Below are 19,811 nucleotides of genomic sequence, written 5' to 3' on the forward strand. Positions count from 1 at the left end.
GTATTTAGTACTTATTACCCTGTATATAGTCCCTTAGAATCTCGTTATTATTCTATAAGTTTCTGCATTTTTCGTCGAGTTACCGCTGTCTGTCTTGTGTGTAGAGTCTTTTACCCTCCCACCTTCCCTTCGGACGTTCTCTCCTCGTTCACTGTCTTTTCTCCCCATATATTGGCTCCACTTCCGTAGGGAGTGCTGGATTGTATTGGCAGCAAGGATGGTTTACTGTTCAACATGAACAACAGCCTTGCTCTTTTCACTTTGGCTTTTTTTTTTAGTATCTATTTATTTTGTGTCCCCAAATTAGTATGGGATTTTCCAGGTTAGGCATTGACACGTTAATAAAGTTTCTATTCTATTCTATTCTATTCTATTCTATAATCTCGTTCTCTTTACACAATGGACTTTTAATACTTCAAGGCCGTTTTGTGATGATTAGTTGAATGTCTTAATTTTCAAAAACTCATTAATAATGCATACGCCCATTGACCTATCAAATGGTCGATAATACATCACGTGCAGTGACTATATCAATAAACCTCCTTATTAGTATGCGGTGTTTTATCAGCTGATAAAACACTCCTCATTAGTGTGCGGTGTTTTATCAGCTGATAAAACACTCAGGCTCATCAGTATACGGTGTTTTTCTCGTATGCTAATTTCCAACGTTAAGAAAGGATTATTGTTATGAACTCTATTGACACACGCTTTTCCAGGAATGTTTTGGAAGCCGTTCAAAAAACTCACAGCACGTGTTTAAGCGGATAAAACACTCGTGCTCGTTTTTTAAACATTACATAAGCAGTTCCGGGGGTGTATTTAATAGGAGGTCCACGGTCCATTTCCCGACGTTGTCGTGGACGGGTATTTTTAAGCCTGAAACTGCTTGATATTGTAAATGAAGCAAAATATTCAGTCCAGACAATGATTAATTACCTCCATCCAATCAGAGAAAGTGGATGGACACGTGCCCGGCACAGAGGCTTTTATGTGAGCGGCCGCCAAGAAAGGGAATCACGACGGCCCTCAGTATACACCAAGCGCAGGTGAGTGTGCACGAATTGCAGTGACTAATACCAACCAGACGTTATTATTCATAGCAAGGTTCATGATAAAATTGTGTTCGTGCATCAGTAACTGCACGTAATTCATATCGTTCAGCACGAGCTACTTGAGTAGTTCAAGAGTGCAATTAACACTCTTAAATCCCAACGTATTTTTCCTTGGGGTTACCTGGTTACCGTAGTTAGATTCACAGCGTTTAATTTTATCGGTGAACTCATTTCGACTCGCAATCTTTCCTGAAGCGTTAAACAAGGAATTTGTGTTCAACAACTCAGGCTGATATAGAAATTCATGTGAAAACCTATGTGAGGGATAAATGCTTGGTGTATTGTATTGTGTCACAAAACAGAGCGATTTTAAAGCACTCTTTTGGGAGAAGATTAAAGGCTTAAAATTATAACATACAAATTTTACTCGTTTATGGCCGCTCCTCGCCAATAACAAAGAAAAACCTCTGGCTTCCAGGATAATGGACACGCGAACGCACACGAGACTGACCACCTGCTGCGTGAAACGCGTCGCGTGGGTGGTAATTTTCGCGCGCGTTCACGTGTCCTTGCTTGTAGCCTCTTCTTTTTATTGCGGAATAAAATACACCAGGTACAGTATTGTTCTTGTTTATAGTTTCCACGAGAAGTTAGTAGGTGAAAGACTACGAACGTAGAGAACGCGGTGACGTTTGTTTACCGAGGAGCACTTTTAATATGTTTAACTTAATACTACCTTTGTTGGTCTCTTGATCCAAAAGGAGTAATATGCAGTGACAATATATATTTTTAACTTTGCTGAAATAAAAAAAAAACCTCCTATTTGCATAATAACATATCATAGTAATAAAAGTGAAAGATATGTAATAAAATTGGAACATCGATATGTTATTATGTAAAAAGGAAATAATCCAACTAAATGGATTCATTTTTTTCGTATTCAACGAGAACCTCTTCGTTAACTGAAGAAAGTAAATGACAAAGGCCTTCCCGAGCCTCTACATTATCTCCCGCGCGCTATAACGCGCTACTCGGTATCGTAAGCTAAGCTGACAAATATCAGTCGTACGTTTTACTCTTTGAATTCTGATTGGTGCATTCATGAGCGCCTGGCATAGGCTAAATTCTTTTAGTTCCGATGAGGGGAACCCGCTGAAGCCAAACAGTGAGAAAACATCAGATAAATAAACAAAACGAGTAATCGCCAGTCAGCCGACGTTTTTATTGTCTGTTGTTTATTGTTTATCGTTTACAGTACTTTGTTTAGTTTATTCCTGTCCTTTTTTCTTGATCATTCAATGTGCTTCTCAAATAAAGATAAATATGACTCCGTTTGGTTCTTTGAGTTTGTTTCTCTTTTTCCTTATTAGGCTAAGTAAATTGCCGACTTTCTTGTGGTAGTTTTGCTCAAAATATATTGGACTTATGACTAATGAAAAAAAATATACTCTACGTGGTAAAATGCTTTTCCGTTATTAGATTCTTGACGCAAATTGTTCTTTACTTTCAGTGCGTGAAAGCACAAAAACAAAAGAAGGCCTTCGTGGAATTTTCGGAAGTTGTTAAAGGTCATTCTGAATTCTGAGAATACCCGTGATTTGGCGATATTTTCCGCGTGAGAAATCACGGGAGAAGATACGAGATTTGTTGCACGAATGTTTAGATATAGTTATTTTATATTGACATTTTAAAATATTTCATAGAAATTTTACGAATGGGGAATCAGTTCACTGCTTTTAAAAGTTCTAGGGCCCGGCTCATCGATCAGACTTTTATCAAAATCAATTTTAAACACATTTAATTTCATAGACGTGACAGGAAACGAGGTGTCTTTGTTTATTTTTGCTTCATTGTTCTTAGACCATTATTTATTTTTTCCTTGTATTTTCTTAAGCAAAAGTTATGTTAACTTGAATTAAACTTTTGTCTGTAGACCACCACAAGCACGAATTCAACTTCCGTTTCCTTTGGTTTTGGACGTGACGACGAAGATTACGTCACGCTGGCTCGTGACCGATTCGCGTTAAATTCGGTGAAAGTTCGCGCCCTCGGGAAGACGAAACAAAACACAGCATTATACGTATTCTCACCCAAATGGAATAAACAGTTGTGCATTTAACTTGGAGGAAACCATGAACTTAGCAGGTCAAGAGGAAGCTATGGATCAAACAGAAGCTTTTCTAAGTACTTGGAGGACGTTTTCTCCACAAGACAAACCTCCTGATACAGAATTCTTACAATGTTGTGATTATGTTGGCGAAAGATCTCCGAATGAGCAACTTTTGGAACGGATGAATTTGTGCTACGAAAGGCTTGAACATGCTATAAACGTGATAAAAAGCGAAGGATTCGTCCTTAAGTGGCTTACGGAGGTTCTAAACGTTAAAGACTTAAATGAAAGTGATTCAGAGCTTCACAGAGTTGTAAAATTGTTCTACCCAAGCACATCTTTCGATGCACTTTTGAGTGCTATGGACACTGCCCCTAAATCGGTTGCCACGGAAGATGGAACTAGCTCGGAATATCCGAGTTCTAAAAATGTACCTAATGGCGAAAATAGTAATTTATTAGATGCCTTCGACGTGAATGAAGGAAGGAACAAAACAATTAGCAAAATAGATGAGGCGGGCTTCGCTGATGAGCCAGAACACACATTCGACGGAAGTGAGGACGACAAATTGGAGTTTGGTTTCAATAACATAAAGGAGATGACAGGGGTTAATTCTAGTAAATTATTTAGTAGGGAGAATAATGAATTCGACGAACAGGAAAGCTTGTTGTACGATGATGATAATACAGCAGAGGGTAATAAACTCTTGGCCAATAACAAGTCGGAAGAGAGAGATGAACACGATGAAAGCCAAACAATTGCAAATGAGGGCAGAAACCTTACGTGCTCGGAATCTGAAGACGAAGAAGTTATGGAGGATCATACGCACGAGGTGAATTTTCCTGAAAAGGATACACCAGCTGGTCTTAAAAATCAAACCCTTGCAACTGTTTTTTCGCCTTTGGCCAAGGGAATCAACAAAGCTAAATCGAAGGGAAAGTGGCGTTCCTCATCAGGGTCAAAACACCAAAGGAGTGACTCGCGCGATAGCGCGACAAGTGGTGAACTCGAGGGCGATGATGTCAATCTCTCCCACCATACCGAAAGTAAAACACATGAAGGTCACGATAGTGAAGTTTTGTTAGACGCTGGTGAAGTTCGTATACAGTTAAACGATATTTGTCTGACAAATCAAGGAAATATGGCAGCTGATGGCGGGGGTATTTGTTTGGATGTGAATTCTCCGATCGATGAATGTCGTGATGTTGACTCTACGAGACAGGGAATTCCAGTGAACAATGAGGAAAAGAAAGACGTCGAAACTGAGGAGAGCAGGTGTGAGGAAACAATGGACGATTCACCCGATGTTTTTCTCGAAGTTGTTGATGATCTGATATCCTACTTAGAAGGAACTGACGTTGTGAGCAGTGATGAGTTTGAAGCTGAAGGGGAATCGCCCCATGACGAGCCCGAGGAGGGGCAAGACTTTATGTTATTCGGCGGGGTTATTAGGCCGCGGAAAGCCCACCGATTTAGAAAACAACTCGACTCTGTAATGTCTCTTGGGAATGTGAGTGTGATGAGTGCAGACTCTTGCGTCAGTCCATGGGCAATAGATGTTGCTGCTTGTGAAATGCAATCAGCTGATTCGTCAGCTGAAGAAGACAATGTTTCCAGTGAAGCAAGTGAAACAAAACCCAGTCCGCTAGTTTCACCGGGTCTTCCTAGTGAGGAAACAACAAAGAAGCTGGACCCTCAGAGCACTCCTCCCCCAGTCAGGCCCCCGCGTCGTAGCAAAACTGAACGATTGTCACGCACGTTAGAGTCACCAAAGAAACTTAAGGGTATTAGTGTGGGTGATGACGAGGTGTTTGGTAAAGGCTATGAAGGTAGGTGAAGTTATGGAAATTTGACTTTTAGAGAATACTTTGATTAATAGGATATTTTCGCTGTGGCACCATTTGACTACAACTTCCAGAATCCTTCAGTTTTTTTGTTTTCTTCATGCTAATTAGAAGTGTTGTTCTTTGTTCTCTACTGGGAATATTACAAAACTTGAATTTGAAAACAAAAACAAAATGAATTCTGGTAGTTGCATGATGCCATCATGAAAATGACCTTCGTCATAAATGTTAAAGTTTGGTTGAATTGCCACTCAGTTGTACAGTTATAGCATTAAATTACTGTGGGGAGCAGGGATGGCACAGTGGAGGGATGGCACAGTGGTGAGAGCACTTGCCTCCCACCAATGTGGCCCGGGTTCGATTCCCGGACTCGACGTCATATGTGGGTTGAGTTTGTTGTTGGTTCTCGTCCTTGCTCCGAGGGTTTTTCTCCGGGTTCTCCGGTTTTCCTCCCTCCACAAAACCAACATTTCCAAATTCCAATTCGATCTGGAATCCGAGGGCCACAGGTTTGTCAGTCGTCAGACTGTTAAGTGTCACCCTCATTAAACAAAGTTGATATATATACTGGCATCCATTATTGTAACCTCACAAACGAAGTGGAAGACCTAGGGCTAACCTGCGAAGGAATAGCAACCAGGTTTTGGTTGTGGGTGGGGGGAGGGGGTGGGTGTAGCAGACACAGTGCCCCTCATCACAAGTTGCAACGGAAAATGGAAATAATTAGCGCTGGCACATTAAGACCTCCACCACTTTGTTATACTGGTGTCTTAAAATTTTTTGACAGAAATGTGTTGTTGGAATTTCAACACATTAGTCTGTTGTGTTTCACAGCCTTTTCTACAATCTGGTACCATGCAGCCAGCTTGAATTTGCCGTAACTAATTCAAATCTGCTGTGCCTAATTTTATTCAGTGATACCATACATGTACTATTGCCAGACAAATACTTTAGGTCACTTGGTACAGCACATAAGAGGTGCAATATTTGAAATAGGCCTTTAAATCTGTCCTACGTAATACAGTTTTTGTCCTACGAGAATGTCATCTTTGGGGTAAAAATCTTGATTATAATGGCCAAGGTATTCAAAGTTTCTTTAATAGTTTTCTTTAAGAAAATCACAATATTGTGAAAACTATATTGCTAAATATTCTTTTATACATATACAGTAGTTACTATTTTTGTTTATTTACTATAATTTATATAATCTTCCTTTATTTATATTTGTAAATGTAGGCGAAATGGGCAAAACAATATTTACAGTGATGAATCACAATATAAATATTATTTTGATGTCTCTAATAGGTACAATATTTAAAAAAACTTTAATAATAACGTTCTGTTGAAGGCTAAATTTAGAAAATATTTTCACGTTTGATTTGTGGTGAGAAAATGAAGACTGAATCATGTTGCACACTTATTTATTATAATTTTGAAGAGTTAGTTTTAAGAAATTGTGGTTTAATGCACAGTTGAAAACATCTGTTGCAAAAATTCATTTTGATTCTTACTCTTCAGATTATTTTGCATGCTGAGATTTTGTGTCAAATCCAGTTAATAGTTATTGTTAGAAGAAGCGTGAAACATAAACATAAGATTTTCAGGCTGTTTTTCATGTGATAATAATATTGAATATTTCCTTTTTTCATTTGAAAGCTTTAAAAATGTCCAATCAATGAACTGCCACAAATTTATGTTTACAGTAAACATTTTGATAAAAATGTATAATCCATGACAGCAGTCTTTTCAAAACCAAAAGAGATTTTCTTTCTTTTTAAAATTGAAATGACATAGGTAGATTTTCATCGCCACAGGTTTTGTTATCTCTATCATCATTCCAAATACTGAAAAGCCTTCATCCAAGAGACATAAGCATTCTACCTGAAGTTTATAAGTTTCAATAAATTAGGTAATATTTTGACTTGAAAAGAGTGATCGCGTGACCATGAAGATGATGTTTTGAATATGAAAATCATTTTAAATTGGAACTGTTTGATCAAACTCAATTATTTAGGGAAATGGTTTTGTGATCATAACAACAACAATTCAAGTCAAATTATATTTAAGCTATTTCTTGTATTCAATTTAAAATACAATACATGTTCTTGTAATTTTCGTTTCTTTTCTTTTTTTTTCCTTGTATGTCACATCTATTTTGATTGAAATCATTTAGTATGCAAATATGACATGTGTTCTGATTATTGAGGTAATTGTCTGTTGATGAAAATTTGTTGGCAAGCAGATTTACTTTTTTTTTTCACAATTTTTTCAATTCTTGTTCACCATGAAAGACCCTGATTAGTGGGCCTTTGTATGTTAACCCCTGAGTTGCTGCTGTTTTAGTTCAGTTCCCTTTCATGCCAAGTGATACGTGATTGTGGCATGATCCTCTAGCCTGTTGTATGAAATAACTATATTTCCTTTCATGGATGCCATCTCAGTCATCATAGTTGTTACAGATCTTTTTGGGGAGTCATTCAGTTCAAAACTTGCATATACCAGGATACTACATGTATGCTAACTATCACTAAGATTTTGCAATAACAAGTTTTTTTGAGAAGGACGTAGTGGCAAAAACAAGTCCTCAAAACATAAGTGATCTTGTCTTTTTTTAATCATTAAAGGGCTTAGCTATCATTATTCAAAACAACTGTGTCAAGATCATTGGTCACAAAGAGTAGAATTAAGCTTCCAGGGATATATCTCCTCTTAGTTCTTCCCTAAAAGCTTGAAGTCAAATGTCATTTTCATACTTGTGCTAGAATATAAAGGCCTCTATCAAACAGGAAGTGTAGGCCCACTTTAGAGGGGTGTTCATTCAACAGCGAACTGCTTCCTTAGAAAAGTTTGGTTGTATTAACACCTAAGTGTACATACCATACCATCATGTGAGGAAATGGTGCACATACTTACAAAACCCGAAACAATCATGCCAGGGCGTTTGGGTGAATCAATAATTTATCTTCAAGTATTTACTTCCGGTCATTTTCAAGAGGTAAAGCAAGTATTGTGTTGTTCCAGAAAATATCCATATGGTGCCCCCACAGAAGGCCTTTGGTTTGAAACCCCCTCCCCTATTCCCTGGAAATTCCAGCTTAGTTTCATACTTCACTCTTCCCCCTCCCTATCTGGAATCATACATGTTCTATGCTACTTCAAAATAAAATGAATGTATTGTAATATTTATGTCAGTGTTAACATAAAATAACCTTAACCAGCTGTGCCACCAATCAGAATAATTATGTGTTATACGATCAAATTTTTATTAACATTTGTCTTATCCAGGGGATCTTGAGAACCTCTGCCGCTCTTCACAAGTGATGCGCTTGCCAAGGAGAAGCGCCAGTGAGCAAGTTCGCCCTCGAAGTCAAAGTTCAGATAATGAAGATCTCAAGAAGCTGCGTAAGGCCAGAGGGGCTCACGTGGTAATTGATGGAAACAGTATTGACTTCCCTTCATCACCTGTGACATCTCCTGAGGGAAGCCCTGCTAAACATGTAAGTGCACCTCTTATATATAAGCCAAAACCTCGTTCAGTTTCAAGAGCACTTCATAAAAGAATACGCACTAAATGATTTCATCCATCCACAGAAACATACTCCTCATAAACTTTATTTTCAGTTATTCAGAGTCAAAAGTTCTAGCCACCTTCAGTGAATAATAGTATTGTACATCAGAAAGGTACTACTCAGTTACCTTTCATTTTAATGGTCATTGTTTAGGATTTCATCCACAGACTGAAAAGTAGAACCATCTTGCACAGCTCAATAAACAGTGCCACAGGAAAATACTGCTCAATATTTAGCAACTTTCTAAAATGGGACTCATGCTTTAGGTTTTTATCCACAAACTCAAAAACTAGAACCACCCTGTACAGCATAATAAGCGGTGCCAAAACAAAGAATGCTTTCATTTCAAATGTCACAATGTACAGTGTAGGCCAACAAGCTAGAACTACTTTGAATAGTATCATCGTAAATACTACCACAGGAAAGTACTACTACTCAGTAGCCTTTGTTTGAAGATTCACTCTCTAAGATGTCATCCACAGAACTGTGTTGTAGCACATAACAAACAGCATTACTAGAAAATACAGATCGATGTTCATCCACGGGCTTGAACATTGCAACCATGCTATGTTATTTTTAATTGAAGAGAAGTAAGTGAGTTAAATGGAATAATAAGTTTATGCTTGATATTTCTGTCTCTGCTAGGAACCTAGTGAGGGTGACAAAGCTGAGAAACTTCACAAGAGAAAGTGGGTTGTGGCTGCTGTGCTGGACAGTGAGAAGGGATATCTGGAGTGTCTAAACATGTTATACAAGGTAAGAAGTACAAACGGTCAGTGCCATGATATATATTTGCCATGGGAAATGTTTGCAGCCAAGGCAAAAAGGCACCTATGATAGTCTTGCATAAAACCCTGTTGGCATCATATTTATTCAGCAAGGCTTTATTCAGCAAATGTCTTATTATTATAGAAAGAGTAGCTTATAAGAGGTAATCAAGGCGGACCAGTCCTTATTATTATTATTATCATTATTATTATTATTATTGTTATTGTTATTGTTATTGTTATTGTTATTGTTATTGTTATTGTTATTGTTATTGTTATTGTTATTGTTATTGTTATTGTTATTGTTATTATTATTATTGTTCGTCTTGTAAATATGACCACTTTACAATAATTTGTCTTTAAATATTACAACACTTTACAAAATCAAGAATCAATAAGAAAACAAAAGAGACACGGGAAAGAGCGGGAAAAGAACAAAACATTTTAAATATTACACTTTGCAAAATCAAAAATCAATAGAAAGACGAACAGGAGAAGGGATGGGGAGGGGGGGGGGAAGAGAACAAGGAGATAGAAGCATAATAACATATTCATGAAAAAGCTTGACATATAAGTTACCTCTAAACTGTAACGCCTTCATGATGCTGCATTTATAGAAACTGAAATTAATTTTTGGCCTGTTGAACCATGTGGCTGAGAGAGGCTTTTCACTCCATATACACTGTGTCGTTTGTTTGTATTCTACAGCACATGAAGCCTTTGAAGTTGTCTATTGAATCCTCGGCTCCGATTTTGACACTGGTGGACTACAACAAGATCTTCCATAAACTGGATGAACTGCACACCATCCACTCTGTGTTTTACAATGACCTGGAGTCACGTCTCTCACACTGGACTGACCGACATCTTATTGGAGATTTGTTTACGAGTCTGGTAAGTTCTTGTATTATGTCAGTATCAAAATACCATTAACCCTCTATAAGGATTAAGCTCCCATCCTGCTTTCTTGGAGGAAGAAATTTATTACCCTACCCCTTCATTCCCTCCCTCCCGCCCCCACCTCGGCATGCTTTTACTTCAAAACTAAAACAACAAACAACTGTATCACCAGACAGAGTATAAACCTGTACATACTGTATTACCAGACAGAGTATAGTCCTGTACATTCTTACTGTGCTTATCCAAATTGAAGAATAAACAGACAAGTTACTATACATGTTACACAAGTTACACAATTTTCTTGTTCCTTTTTTGGGCAGGGCAGTGAGGTTTTTAACAAGGAGATTTGAGTGACAATTGGATATTTTAAATTTTCTAATTTTTAAACCTTTTATCAGTAAAAATTAAAAGTCTAGGGTAGTAACTTACTAGCATTCTAATGAATTAAATGTTACCCGCCCTGCCCTCCCCCCTCAAATATGTTTTCAACAAATTGATACACTGTATAAGCATGTACATTGTAAGCGTGAGAGGGTTTAATGGTGGATAAACAATTATTTTTTTTTTTGTTTGTTGGTTTTTTTTGTTTTTAAACAATTATAGCTTCTCTTTTTCTCATACATTTTTCTATTATTTATTTCTTAAGGCAGAACAAACTTAACCTTTATCATGTCAACAGGGTATCAAGAAAAATCATTAAATGTTACTCTCTCTTGTTAGGTGGATCAGTTTGATGTCTATAGGGAGTACATATTGAACTACAAAAATGCTTTGTCAACCATACATAAATGCAAAGGAAACAATGAGCAGTTCAACAACATCTTTTCTAAGGTACATTTTTGTCATTAATCAATCTCACAATATATATACATTTAATAATTATTGATATTTACTGATAGTAATATAATTATTATTTTTTTGCTCAATTTCAGGAACTCACAATACGTTCCATTCAAGAAGTGACAACATTAGAGGGTAAATAATTTTTAAAATTTTGCTGTCTGAAAGGCTGAAGGGTAAAAGGTTCACTGACTCAATTGCTGAAGTACAAATATTTATTACAAGTTCTGACAGTTGTTCTGTTAACTTTTAATTGCAGGGCTTTTCAGTAAACCAGTGGAAAGGGTTGGCAGATACATTGTTGTTCTTGGGGTAAGTTTTGTCAGTTATTAAATTAACAAAATAAGAGCACCTAAGTTCAAAGCATAAATGGAAAGAGGAAAGAGTTGGCAGATACATTGATATTCTTTGTGTAAGTTATGTTATTTTTTTTAACAGCTTTATTGACCATTACACATGTTACAGCAAATTAAACAGCCAGGAAGAAATGAAATATACGTGCAAAGTGATTTAAAGTGATAAAGTCAAAAGGGCAGGTGCGAACGGGATGCGAGGACCCATGCGAGGCACCTCCCATGATACAAATGATAATTAAAACATGATCAACCAAAAGAGGCCAAAATTAAAGATGCTAAAAAACTAGGGATGGCAGGGGCAGGATCGTACAATTGACCAGGTACAGGGATAGAATATGTCAAAGTGATTGTGCAAAAGGTGAAACATATGCTCAGTAACAAAGTTGCGGAATGAAGCAGTAGTTGAAAAACTGGTAGGGGGTGAGAAATTACAGATATAGTTCCAGAGCTTAACAATACGATAAACTAAGAGGCCTGAAAAGTGTTAGTTTTACATACAGGAGTGTTAAAGTTATAAGGATTACTTAGTCTGGTTCGGCCGTGAGAAACAGGAGAAACAAAATCATAAACATGATGCATAGTACATGCATGATTAGTCACAACTGGTTATCTTTTACATAAACAAGAGTACCTAAGTTTATCAAAGACTCACAAGTTTAGAACTAATTACAGTATCATGACAAAACACTACTCCTTTCATTTGAGCGATCATATGTAAGGCTTTCCACCACAGACTTAAAATATTGTTTGACAACAGCCAAGTTTTGTTGTCTTCTCCTTTGATTGCTCTGGTTATTTTTCTCCTTTGTCTTCTAACAATTTTCTTAACATTTCCTTTCAGGATTTAATCAAACAAACACCAGAGGATCATGCTGATTTTGAACTCTTAACATCTGTGCTGAATTCAACCAAACAGTTCCTTGCAAGAGTCAGTGGGGATGACAGAGATGGCGGGGTGGGTGGCCTGTTGATGTTTAATGTTGCTTCAGTGTCATACCTTCAGTTACTTGTTTTAACACAAATAAAATAAAACAAGCTATATTTATAAGTCATGGAACTTCTAGCATCTGATTGCTTCAACACTTTTAAGTAAATGGGTATCAGCTTAATATTGAATACCACAATTTGATTTTATTTGTTACATGAATGTAAAAGTGTTAAAATGTATCCTTATAATGACTATTTCATTCCATTCAAACCTTTTCCCATCAAAGACCTAATTTGTTAGTATACTGCTCATAATATTATTATGGAATGATGTGTTTTTATTAGTAATCCACTTGGAACTCCATGTTAAAGAACAAAAAAAAACATTTCAACCATAGAAAAACTTGCTGAAACTTTTTAACACTGTTTTAGGCTATGCAAAGAGTGAAGAGAGACCACAGGCTTATTAAAGATGGTTTTCTGGTTGAGCTTGCAGGTATTTATATACTATATATGTAACTTCACTACCATATGCCCTTTAATTAATTTACCCTTTAGCCATTTAAACCCTAGCAGCGATCAGCATTGAATTTCTCGTTATAACAACAAAGCTTATTCAACCCTTGAGGTCACCCAAAGTATTTTTTTTTTGTATTTTAATAACTTCTCCCTAGTAATTTTGTAAGTCTGAAATGTATGGGGACAAGATAGGAGAATTTGTTCTTTCATGTTAGAAGTTAAAGGGTTGTAAAGATGCTTCAAAGTAAGTCTATCTTTTTGTTTTTCTTTTCAGATGGAGTTCGAAAATTTAGGCATCTATTCTTGTTCAATGACTACCTCCTCTGTACAAAGAGAAAGATAACTGCCAGGTACATTTGGAAAGTTCATTTTGCCAGTACATTTGTTTTCCTTCTTTTTTTCATTCTTTCTTTCTGATTGGTAATGACAGACATGTACATGTAGCTTAAGCCCTGGATCACACTAGCGACAGAAATGACGGAATAGACCCTTATCACTTGATAGCCATGTTGAGTCTCAGGGGAATAAAAAGCTTTTTTTTTTGCATGGCAAGTCTCGGCCAGATGCGAATTCAGTGTGAGGCTTACCACGTAAAAACAAAGCTATATATTCGCCCGACACTCAACATGGCTGCTGACTGACAAAGGTCTATCGGAGTCGGTATCAAAAGAATCTTCTGACCTAGTGTGAATCAATATGGCAGAACCAGAAACAGAAGCAGGCCTCACTTTTGTTTAAAATGCGTGGGGGTGGGGGAATGCAAGTTGATAGTCATAGTTAAAAATGACCATTACAACACCTCAGTAACTAAATGTGTTTGTCCACAGGAATGAGCAGTATGTGTGCAAGTGGTATGTTGCTCTTCATGAGTTGCAGTTTCATCCCACAGAAATCTCAGAAGGTTTGTGTTAACTAATGATAGCAGATTTCAGTTGAAGGGTTTGGTGCATAACCAACCTATAGCGTATTTTAAATTGCTTTTTGTTGCTTTAGCTCAAATTCACCAGATTGTTTGCATGTGGCCTTCAGTTCCTCATTCAGAAAAAAAAATGTTATGTTACACTTCATTTTGTGATAATAATGGAAATCTTGCAAGCCCATAATCATAGGTTTTTATTGCAGTTGATATGCGTAAACTGTTTTTCAAACCCAAAAGGTGAAGACAACAGTGCATGAATGCCATTTGAACAGATCTCTGGGATCAGTGTAGTTCTGGGTGTAATCAACATCTAATTTCTCCAAACAATGTCAGTACTTTGTCTAGCCAACAGGTGACAAGAAAAAAGTAATTCATCACCATCTCTTTTGTTCAATTCCCTTTGGAGACTCAGGAGTTGTACTCCTATCCGCATAACAAACTGAATGCAGTTTTATGCCATAAATTATTGAATGTTGACTTGCTGACTTCTCTTTTTAGCACCTCAAGTCATTCCAGTAACAAGTAAAGCAGAATTTGATTTACTAAAGAGCAGAATAGCAAACACAAAAGCAGAGATCCGGCGAGAGAAAACTGTCTGCGGTCATCAAAGTCCAGACTCATCACCTTCATCTAAGGTACATGTACAGGGAATTTTGGATCTTTGATATATTTTGGAATCAAATCAAATCAATTATCTCATTATCCACTCCCCTTGGGGTTTTTCAGGGATAATTCACAAAACTGTGTGGGACTTCACCAGACTGCTTGTGTCGCAGTTTACAATAAATATTAATGAAGTAATGAGTTATGAATTCCCCCCTAATGTGCATTTGAATTTGAGATAGACATTAGTGGTGGTCACTGCCAGAGATCCTCCGAACACTGAGGATGAAAATGATGTACTGACATGCACTGAATATCAGGACTACATGGGTATTTTAAAATTTAATTTAACTTTTGTTTTCTCCACAGCGACGTCGAGCACAGTCTGCTTCCAAAATCGTAGAAAAGATGAAAAAGCGACAAGCTGAACAGGTAAATTGAGAAACGCAAGTCATAGTTTCGTCCAAATATCCATTGGGATCCGAGAATTAATCAGTGTCAAAGAAATTGATAACAGGGAATTCTTACAAAGAAATCAATAATTGTACTTGCAGTGTCATTCTTTACTTGGGACCAACTGAAGTAAGTAACACTGGTGAGCCTTTGCCACCATTGGAGTCAGCCCAAGGGTAGTTTCCATTTTGTCAGAGCTGGCTGGCCACTTAAATCATTTCACAAACGAAGTGTACCAATTTGAACGACAGTTTATATTCTACTCTTTTGAATTGCTTCAAGATGGCGCACACTACTTTGAGATTGTGCCATTTTGAAGAATTGGAATGTTCAGTCCTTCAAATTAGTACACTCCATTAGAGATCTACCAGCCTGGCCTGCCAGTTTTGACAAATGGAAAGTGCTTCTAGTCTTTATGTTATCACTGGTCCTCCCCAATGTCTGAAATGAACATCTTCAGTGGCTGAAATGAATGCTTCAAGGGATATAATAAGGTTTTTGTCTTGGTCAACTGAACATAGTATCGATGTCGTATCGGAATTCCCGTTAAATTGCCAATATCGTAATGTGGTTCTTACTTTTTTATGACCTTGAATAAAATGCTAAAGTGTGACCATTCAAGTAAAAACTCTTCAGCGTTACTTTCAGTGGAGATGTGTGACTCTCCATTGAACATTTTTCTTAGAATATTCATTAAATATTTGTTTAGAAAAAATCGACTAACCTTGTTTTTGAGCATTCTTAGAAGTATGCATATCTCATTTGTGTATGTTGTTGTACTGTTTAGGAGGCCGCTCTATTGTTAGCCATCCCAAGCCTGCCTTTGACGTTTTACCATAAACAGGGCAAGGTACGTTGTTTTTTGCTCCTCACAACAGAAGGGAAAAGCTCTTGTTGGAAGTCTCTGGCTTGACGTTACAAACGTGATGGCATTACAGCGCTCCAAAAAGGAAAAAAATCGACTTCATGTTTCCGTCCGTGGCTCACGAACGTCTGTGCTTAACTATAACAGTCATGCGAACGCCAATAGAGATGCATGTGGACGACGCATGTTACTAATTAAGGAACTTTATCCCCCAGTACAAATTTTTGTCTTCGGTTACTGATGGCTAGTATGGAAATAGATTGGGAATTGAAAAAAAAAAAATTGGGCCGTTGTTCCCTTGTGTTAAAAACTGATGAATGGTTTGCTGTCCCTTGAGAATATCGCCTGATATCTTCCTATTGGTGTTTTAAGGGTATTTAATTTTAGCGCAAGTCTTGACCCCAAAACGTGAGAGTCCCCATGTCGTAGCCCCTGAAAATAAATAAAGATAATTTTGTGATGAAACATTAATGTCTAGCACGAAATTTTAGCCGTCGGTGGTACAGTGTTGTCATGTGTCACTGCTGTCAAAGCCACAACCTACCCCCCCCCCCCACCCCCTGAAAAACCGTCCGAAGCAACTTTTGAACTTTTGCTCTAGAATTTCGTCCCAATATTTTTGCTTCCCCCATGTTTCAAAATTTTCTTAAATATTATGTCTCCATGACCAGCCAATTAATGAAATCTATGTTTCTTTTTCCAAGTATTTTTATTTTAAGATCTGTGGCTTGCGCAAGGTTGTTTTTTTCAAAAAGAGTGTGCATCGTAAATAAATTATGATTTTCCAGGCCCCCTGCGGACAAAATTGTTACGTTTTCTGGAAAGGCGTCGTCCGAGCCTTGCATACTCAAGTCATACAAATGAAAAATTATTTGTCGATCACGAAACTTCGTTTATTTGTACCTTTGGGTTAAACAGAAACAATTCCATTTCAATCAATTCTTTCTTTCACGAAGTCGATCTTGGATCATGTTTAGTAGTTGTAACTTTTGAGTTTGCGGCGCAACCCTAAAGTGCGACTATTCCATAGAAAATTTGCAATAATTTAGTAGTGCTGTTTATTTTGCTGTACAAGGTGGTTCAAACGTTTTGTCTGTGATTGTAATTCTAAAGTGTAACCATTCAAATGAAAGCTTCGAAGCATTTCTTTCCTGTGGTGTTGTTTGTTGTGGGGTACATTTTGGTTAAAACTTGTGAGTCTGTGGATGAAATCCGAAAGCTACTGAGCAGTACTCTCCTGTGGTGTTATTTGCTTAGTTGGAATTTTAGCGAAATTGTCAAATAGATGCTTTAAATGAAGCTCTTAGTATAGTAGATTTCCTCGTAATAAAATGTTGCTTGTTCTTCTACATGTAGACCTACACTCTACTTTGCAAGAGTGATGTTGAAAGGGCTGAGTGGAAAGAAGCAATACTCCCTCTTTTGGAACAGAACGCAGGTAAGATAGTACTTTAGAAATTCTGTTAGTATCACTCGTTCGTTGAAAGGTTTCGGACGTGGCGTTAATTTGATTTCCGTGTCTATTTACACAAATCAAAGCGTTTTTTTAATCGATTTGCATATCTCAAACATGTAGAGATTAAACTGAAGTTTGCGAACTGTCTTTATTAGACAATACTTTTTCAGTTTTCATTGACAGTTCATGTGGAACAGTGGACTTTTGCACGCCCACCTAATTTCTGGGGCTCTAACTAGATTTGGCGTGCATTTTCATTTAGATTCCCTTTTTTATATATCACGTTTCATTGGCTAATAATTGCGTTGACCTTAAATCCTTAGATAATCCACCGGCCGAGTCACAGCTTAGCATGATAGAGTTGCATCACTTGCTGGAAGCCTGCAAAAAGGTATTTGTGGCAGATTTTCGCTATGGATATTCCTAACTCTAAACTCTCTCGCAACGGGACTAACGGAGCTTCGCATTCGCGAGAACGGCGGGAGAAAAACGGTGTCTATTCAGCGTTCTGGTAAACAAGGTCATTGATTGGCTAAGCTCTTTTGTTTACTACGGGTAGCTTGTGTTTGAGCGACATCCAGAAGCGATTAAGGTGACAGATTAATTACAATGCGACCCCATCTGTTTATTCACATCCCCGATTTATACCTCTGCTACATAGTTGCCGTAGCTTGGAGCTTTAATCTCTAAAACCCCAACGCTCCAAGTGTAGCGTTCACGTCGCGCTCATGTCGGCGAAAGTAAACTTTCCGCTCTCTCCAAACCTGAGACTTCTTCGGCGTGGATCGGCAACTCCCTTGGAATGCGCAGAGAAGAAATCGCCGCTTCTTCGTCGGGGATCGTGGTCACCGAATCTTCGTTTGCTACGACGGGCTTCCGATTCTAGCTTCCTCAAGGATTCGCAATCTTTGGTAAGGAATTTGGCTCTGTCGAGGAATCATTGTGTTCGTGTGTTTGTTAGCAATGCGCGCGGGCCGTTGATCGGAAAAACGCGTATATTCACTCGAGGAAGTTTATAATACTTGGGGTTGTTTATTTAAGGATGTTGCAATCGCAAAGTCTTGGCAAAATTTCATCTTTTAACTGCGAAACTATGCTCGAGTATTTACCTGGTCTAAAACTGTTTTTGTTTGAATTTTTAAGAATTGTTTTGATTTTTTTGTTCGAATTTCACGCTGGGAAAGTTCGATATTTTTTCAATATCCTTAACTGGTAGCTGATATCTTCATATGTCACGTCAGGATATGGGTGTATGTTTCCCTGAACGCTCTGCAATATGGACATTTATTTCCCTTTTAAACAAACATTACCTTGTTGACATATGTTGTCTTTTTAAATTAATTTTTGTACTTATTTTTGTCGGAAATGTTTCCGCGCTGTGCCTGTTTTTCTAGCCAAGACCTCACTCTATGCATATCCACTTTTCGATAAACATCTTAAGCGGCAATATTTCACGTCTTTTGGCTTTCAAATTTGCCCTTGTTTTTCCATATTTTACTTGTCAAGTTTAAATTAGAAAAATTAAAGGCTCTGACCGGCCATTCAAGTTTATTTCAGTTTTGACGCATTGTTGAATGGTCGTTTGCAACTTGTTTTGATGTGTGGCCATAAACGGGAGACATTTTCCGGCATTATCACTTTGTTAACACATTTCCGGCGAATTCATCGATTTTTAATCGCAAATTTTATCGATAAAAGGTGACTAGATCATTTTGTTATTTGGTAAGGTGTCAAAAGGGTCTTAGCGATTCAAACTTGAAAGTGAGAGTTTTATAATGGCAGGAAATGCATCGATACTGTCGAACTGTAAAGAAGTACTGAAGGCCAACATGGAAGTCGTGTAACGCTTGTAACGGATCTTGTACTCGCCAAAATTTTAAGTTAATTTTTGTAGGGTCGAAATATTTACTTAACACCTACACCACAAAAATAATTATCAATTCAAACGATCTAAGTGTCGAGACAGTCGATGAAATGCTCAAGTGTGACTACTTGGTGTAAAATGACATCTACTGAGCAGACCTTTCTTGTGGTACTGTTTATTATGCCGTACAAGTCTGTGGATGAAATCCTGAAGTGGGACTATTAAAATGAAAGCTACTAAGCAGTACTTTCCTGTGGTGCTCTTTACTATGCTGTACAAGGAGGTTCTAAATTTTGAGTCTGTGGATGGAATCCTACAGTGTTTTGTGAAATTCAAACTCAAACACTCTTGTCAATGGAAGGGTAATACAAGCGGCCATTTCAATCCGTACAAGAGTGTAAATTATAATCCTCGATGTTCTTCATGAATGTACATTTATCTGAGATTTTTTCCTTGTATGAAATATTTCCTTTGGCCGTACGTGAACTAAACGAAGGTTTTAGGTTTTTCTCAAGTGAAAACTGATGAAAATTTGTTGGGTGTATACCTTGGGTTTTTACTTAAGCCGACATTTTGTTCTTCCTTTCAGTTGAGAACATGCAAGACGCTGGGCCGAGTTTCTATGAAAGAAGGTACAGTTATCAACATCTAATCTATCCGTACAATATCAGAATCCATTGTTAAAAGGAAAGATGGCGAGAATATAAAGATTCATTAACTTGGAGATATTGTCTTACAACATATCAGACTATTCTTTCCCAAACTTA

The 19,811-nt window shown here is 37.4% G+C and overlaps 1 protein-coding gene and 1 long non-coding RNA gene across 2 annotated transcripts in view; one reads left to right on the forward strand and one right to left on the reverse strand.

Annotated features, from left to right (window-relative positions):
* Positions 1 to 2,349: 2,349 nt before the first annotated feature.
* The window catches only part of LOC146476585 (active breakpoint cluster region-related protein-like), a 28,115-nt gene continuing 10,653 nt past the window's right edge, over positions 2,350 to 19,811 (forward strand). The window contains exons 1-17 of the mRNA XM_085114466.1: positions 2,350 to 4,991; positions 8,292 to 8,503; positions 9,221 to 9,331; positions 10,051 to 10,236; positions 10,963 to 11,073; positions 11,175 to 11,217; positions 11,342 to 11,394; positions 12,280 to 12,393; positions 12,798 to 12,861; positions 13,159 to 13,234; positions 13,712 to 13,785; positions 14,302 to 14,438; positions 14,776 to 14,838; positions 15,647 to 15,709; positions 17,081 to 17,162; positions 17,504 to 17,571; positions 19,634 to 19,676. Coding sequence (XP_084970592.1) covers positions 3,185 to 4,991; positions 8,292 to 8,503; positions 9,221 to 9,331; positions 10,051 to 10,236; positions 10,963 to 11,073; positions 11,175 to 11,217; positions 11,342 to 11,394; positions 12,280 to 12,393; positions 12,798 to 12,861; positions 13,159 to 13,234; positions 13,712 to 13,785; positions 14,302 to 14,438; positions 14,776 to 14,838; positions 15,647 to 15,709; positions 17,081 to 17,162; positions 17,504 to 17,571; positions 19,634 to 19,676 — 3,307 coding nt within the window. The 5' untranslated portion in view covers positions 2,350 to 3,184. The remainder of the gene's footprint in view (positions 4,992 to 8,291; positions 8,504 to 9,220; positions 9,332 to 10,050; positions 10,237 to 10,962; positions 11,074 to 11,174; positions 11,218 to 11,341; positions 11,395 to 12,279; positions 12,394 to 12,797; positions 12,862 to 13,158; positions 13,235 to 13,711; positions 13,786 to 14,301; positions 14,439 to 14,775; positions 14,839 to 15,646; positions 15,710 to 17,080; positions 17,163 to 17,503; positions 17,572 to 19,633; positions 19,677 to 19,811) is intronic.
* Positions 8,517 to 15,720, reverse strand: LOC146476586 (uncharacterized). Its single transcript, XR_014865608.1, has 3 exons — positions 15,584 to 15,720; positions 9,922 to 10,109; positions 8,517 to 8,743 (listed from the first exon to the last, which is right to left on the reverse strand). It is a non-coding gene; the product is annotated as an uncharacterized LOC146476586 (long non-coding RNA).

The sequence above is a fragment of the Pavona decussata genome, unplaced genomic scaffold, assembly GCF_977016875.1.
Source record: "Pavona decussata unplaced genomic scaffold, jaPavDecu1.1 SCAFFOLD_76, whole genome shotgun sequence".
Classification (NCBI taxonomy): domain Eukaryota; kingdom Metazoa; phylum Cnidaria; class Anthozoa; order Scleractinia; family Agariciidae; genus Pavona; species Pavona decussata.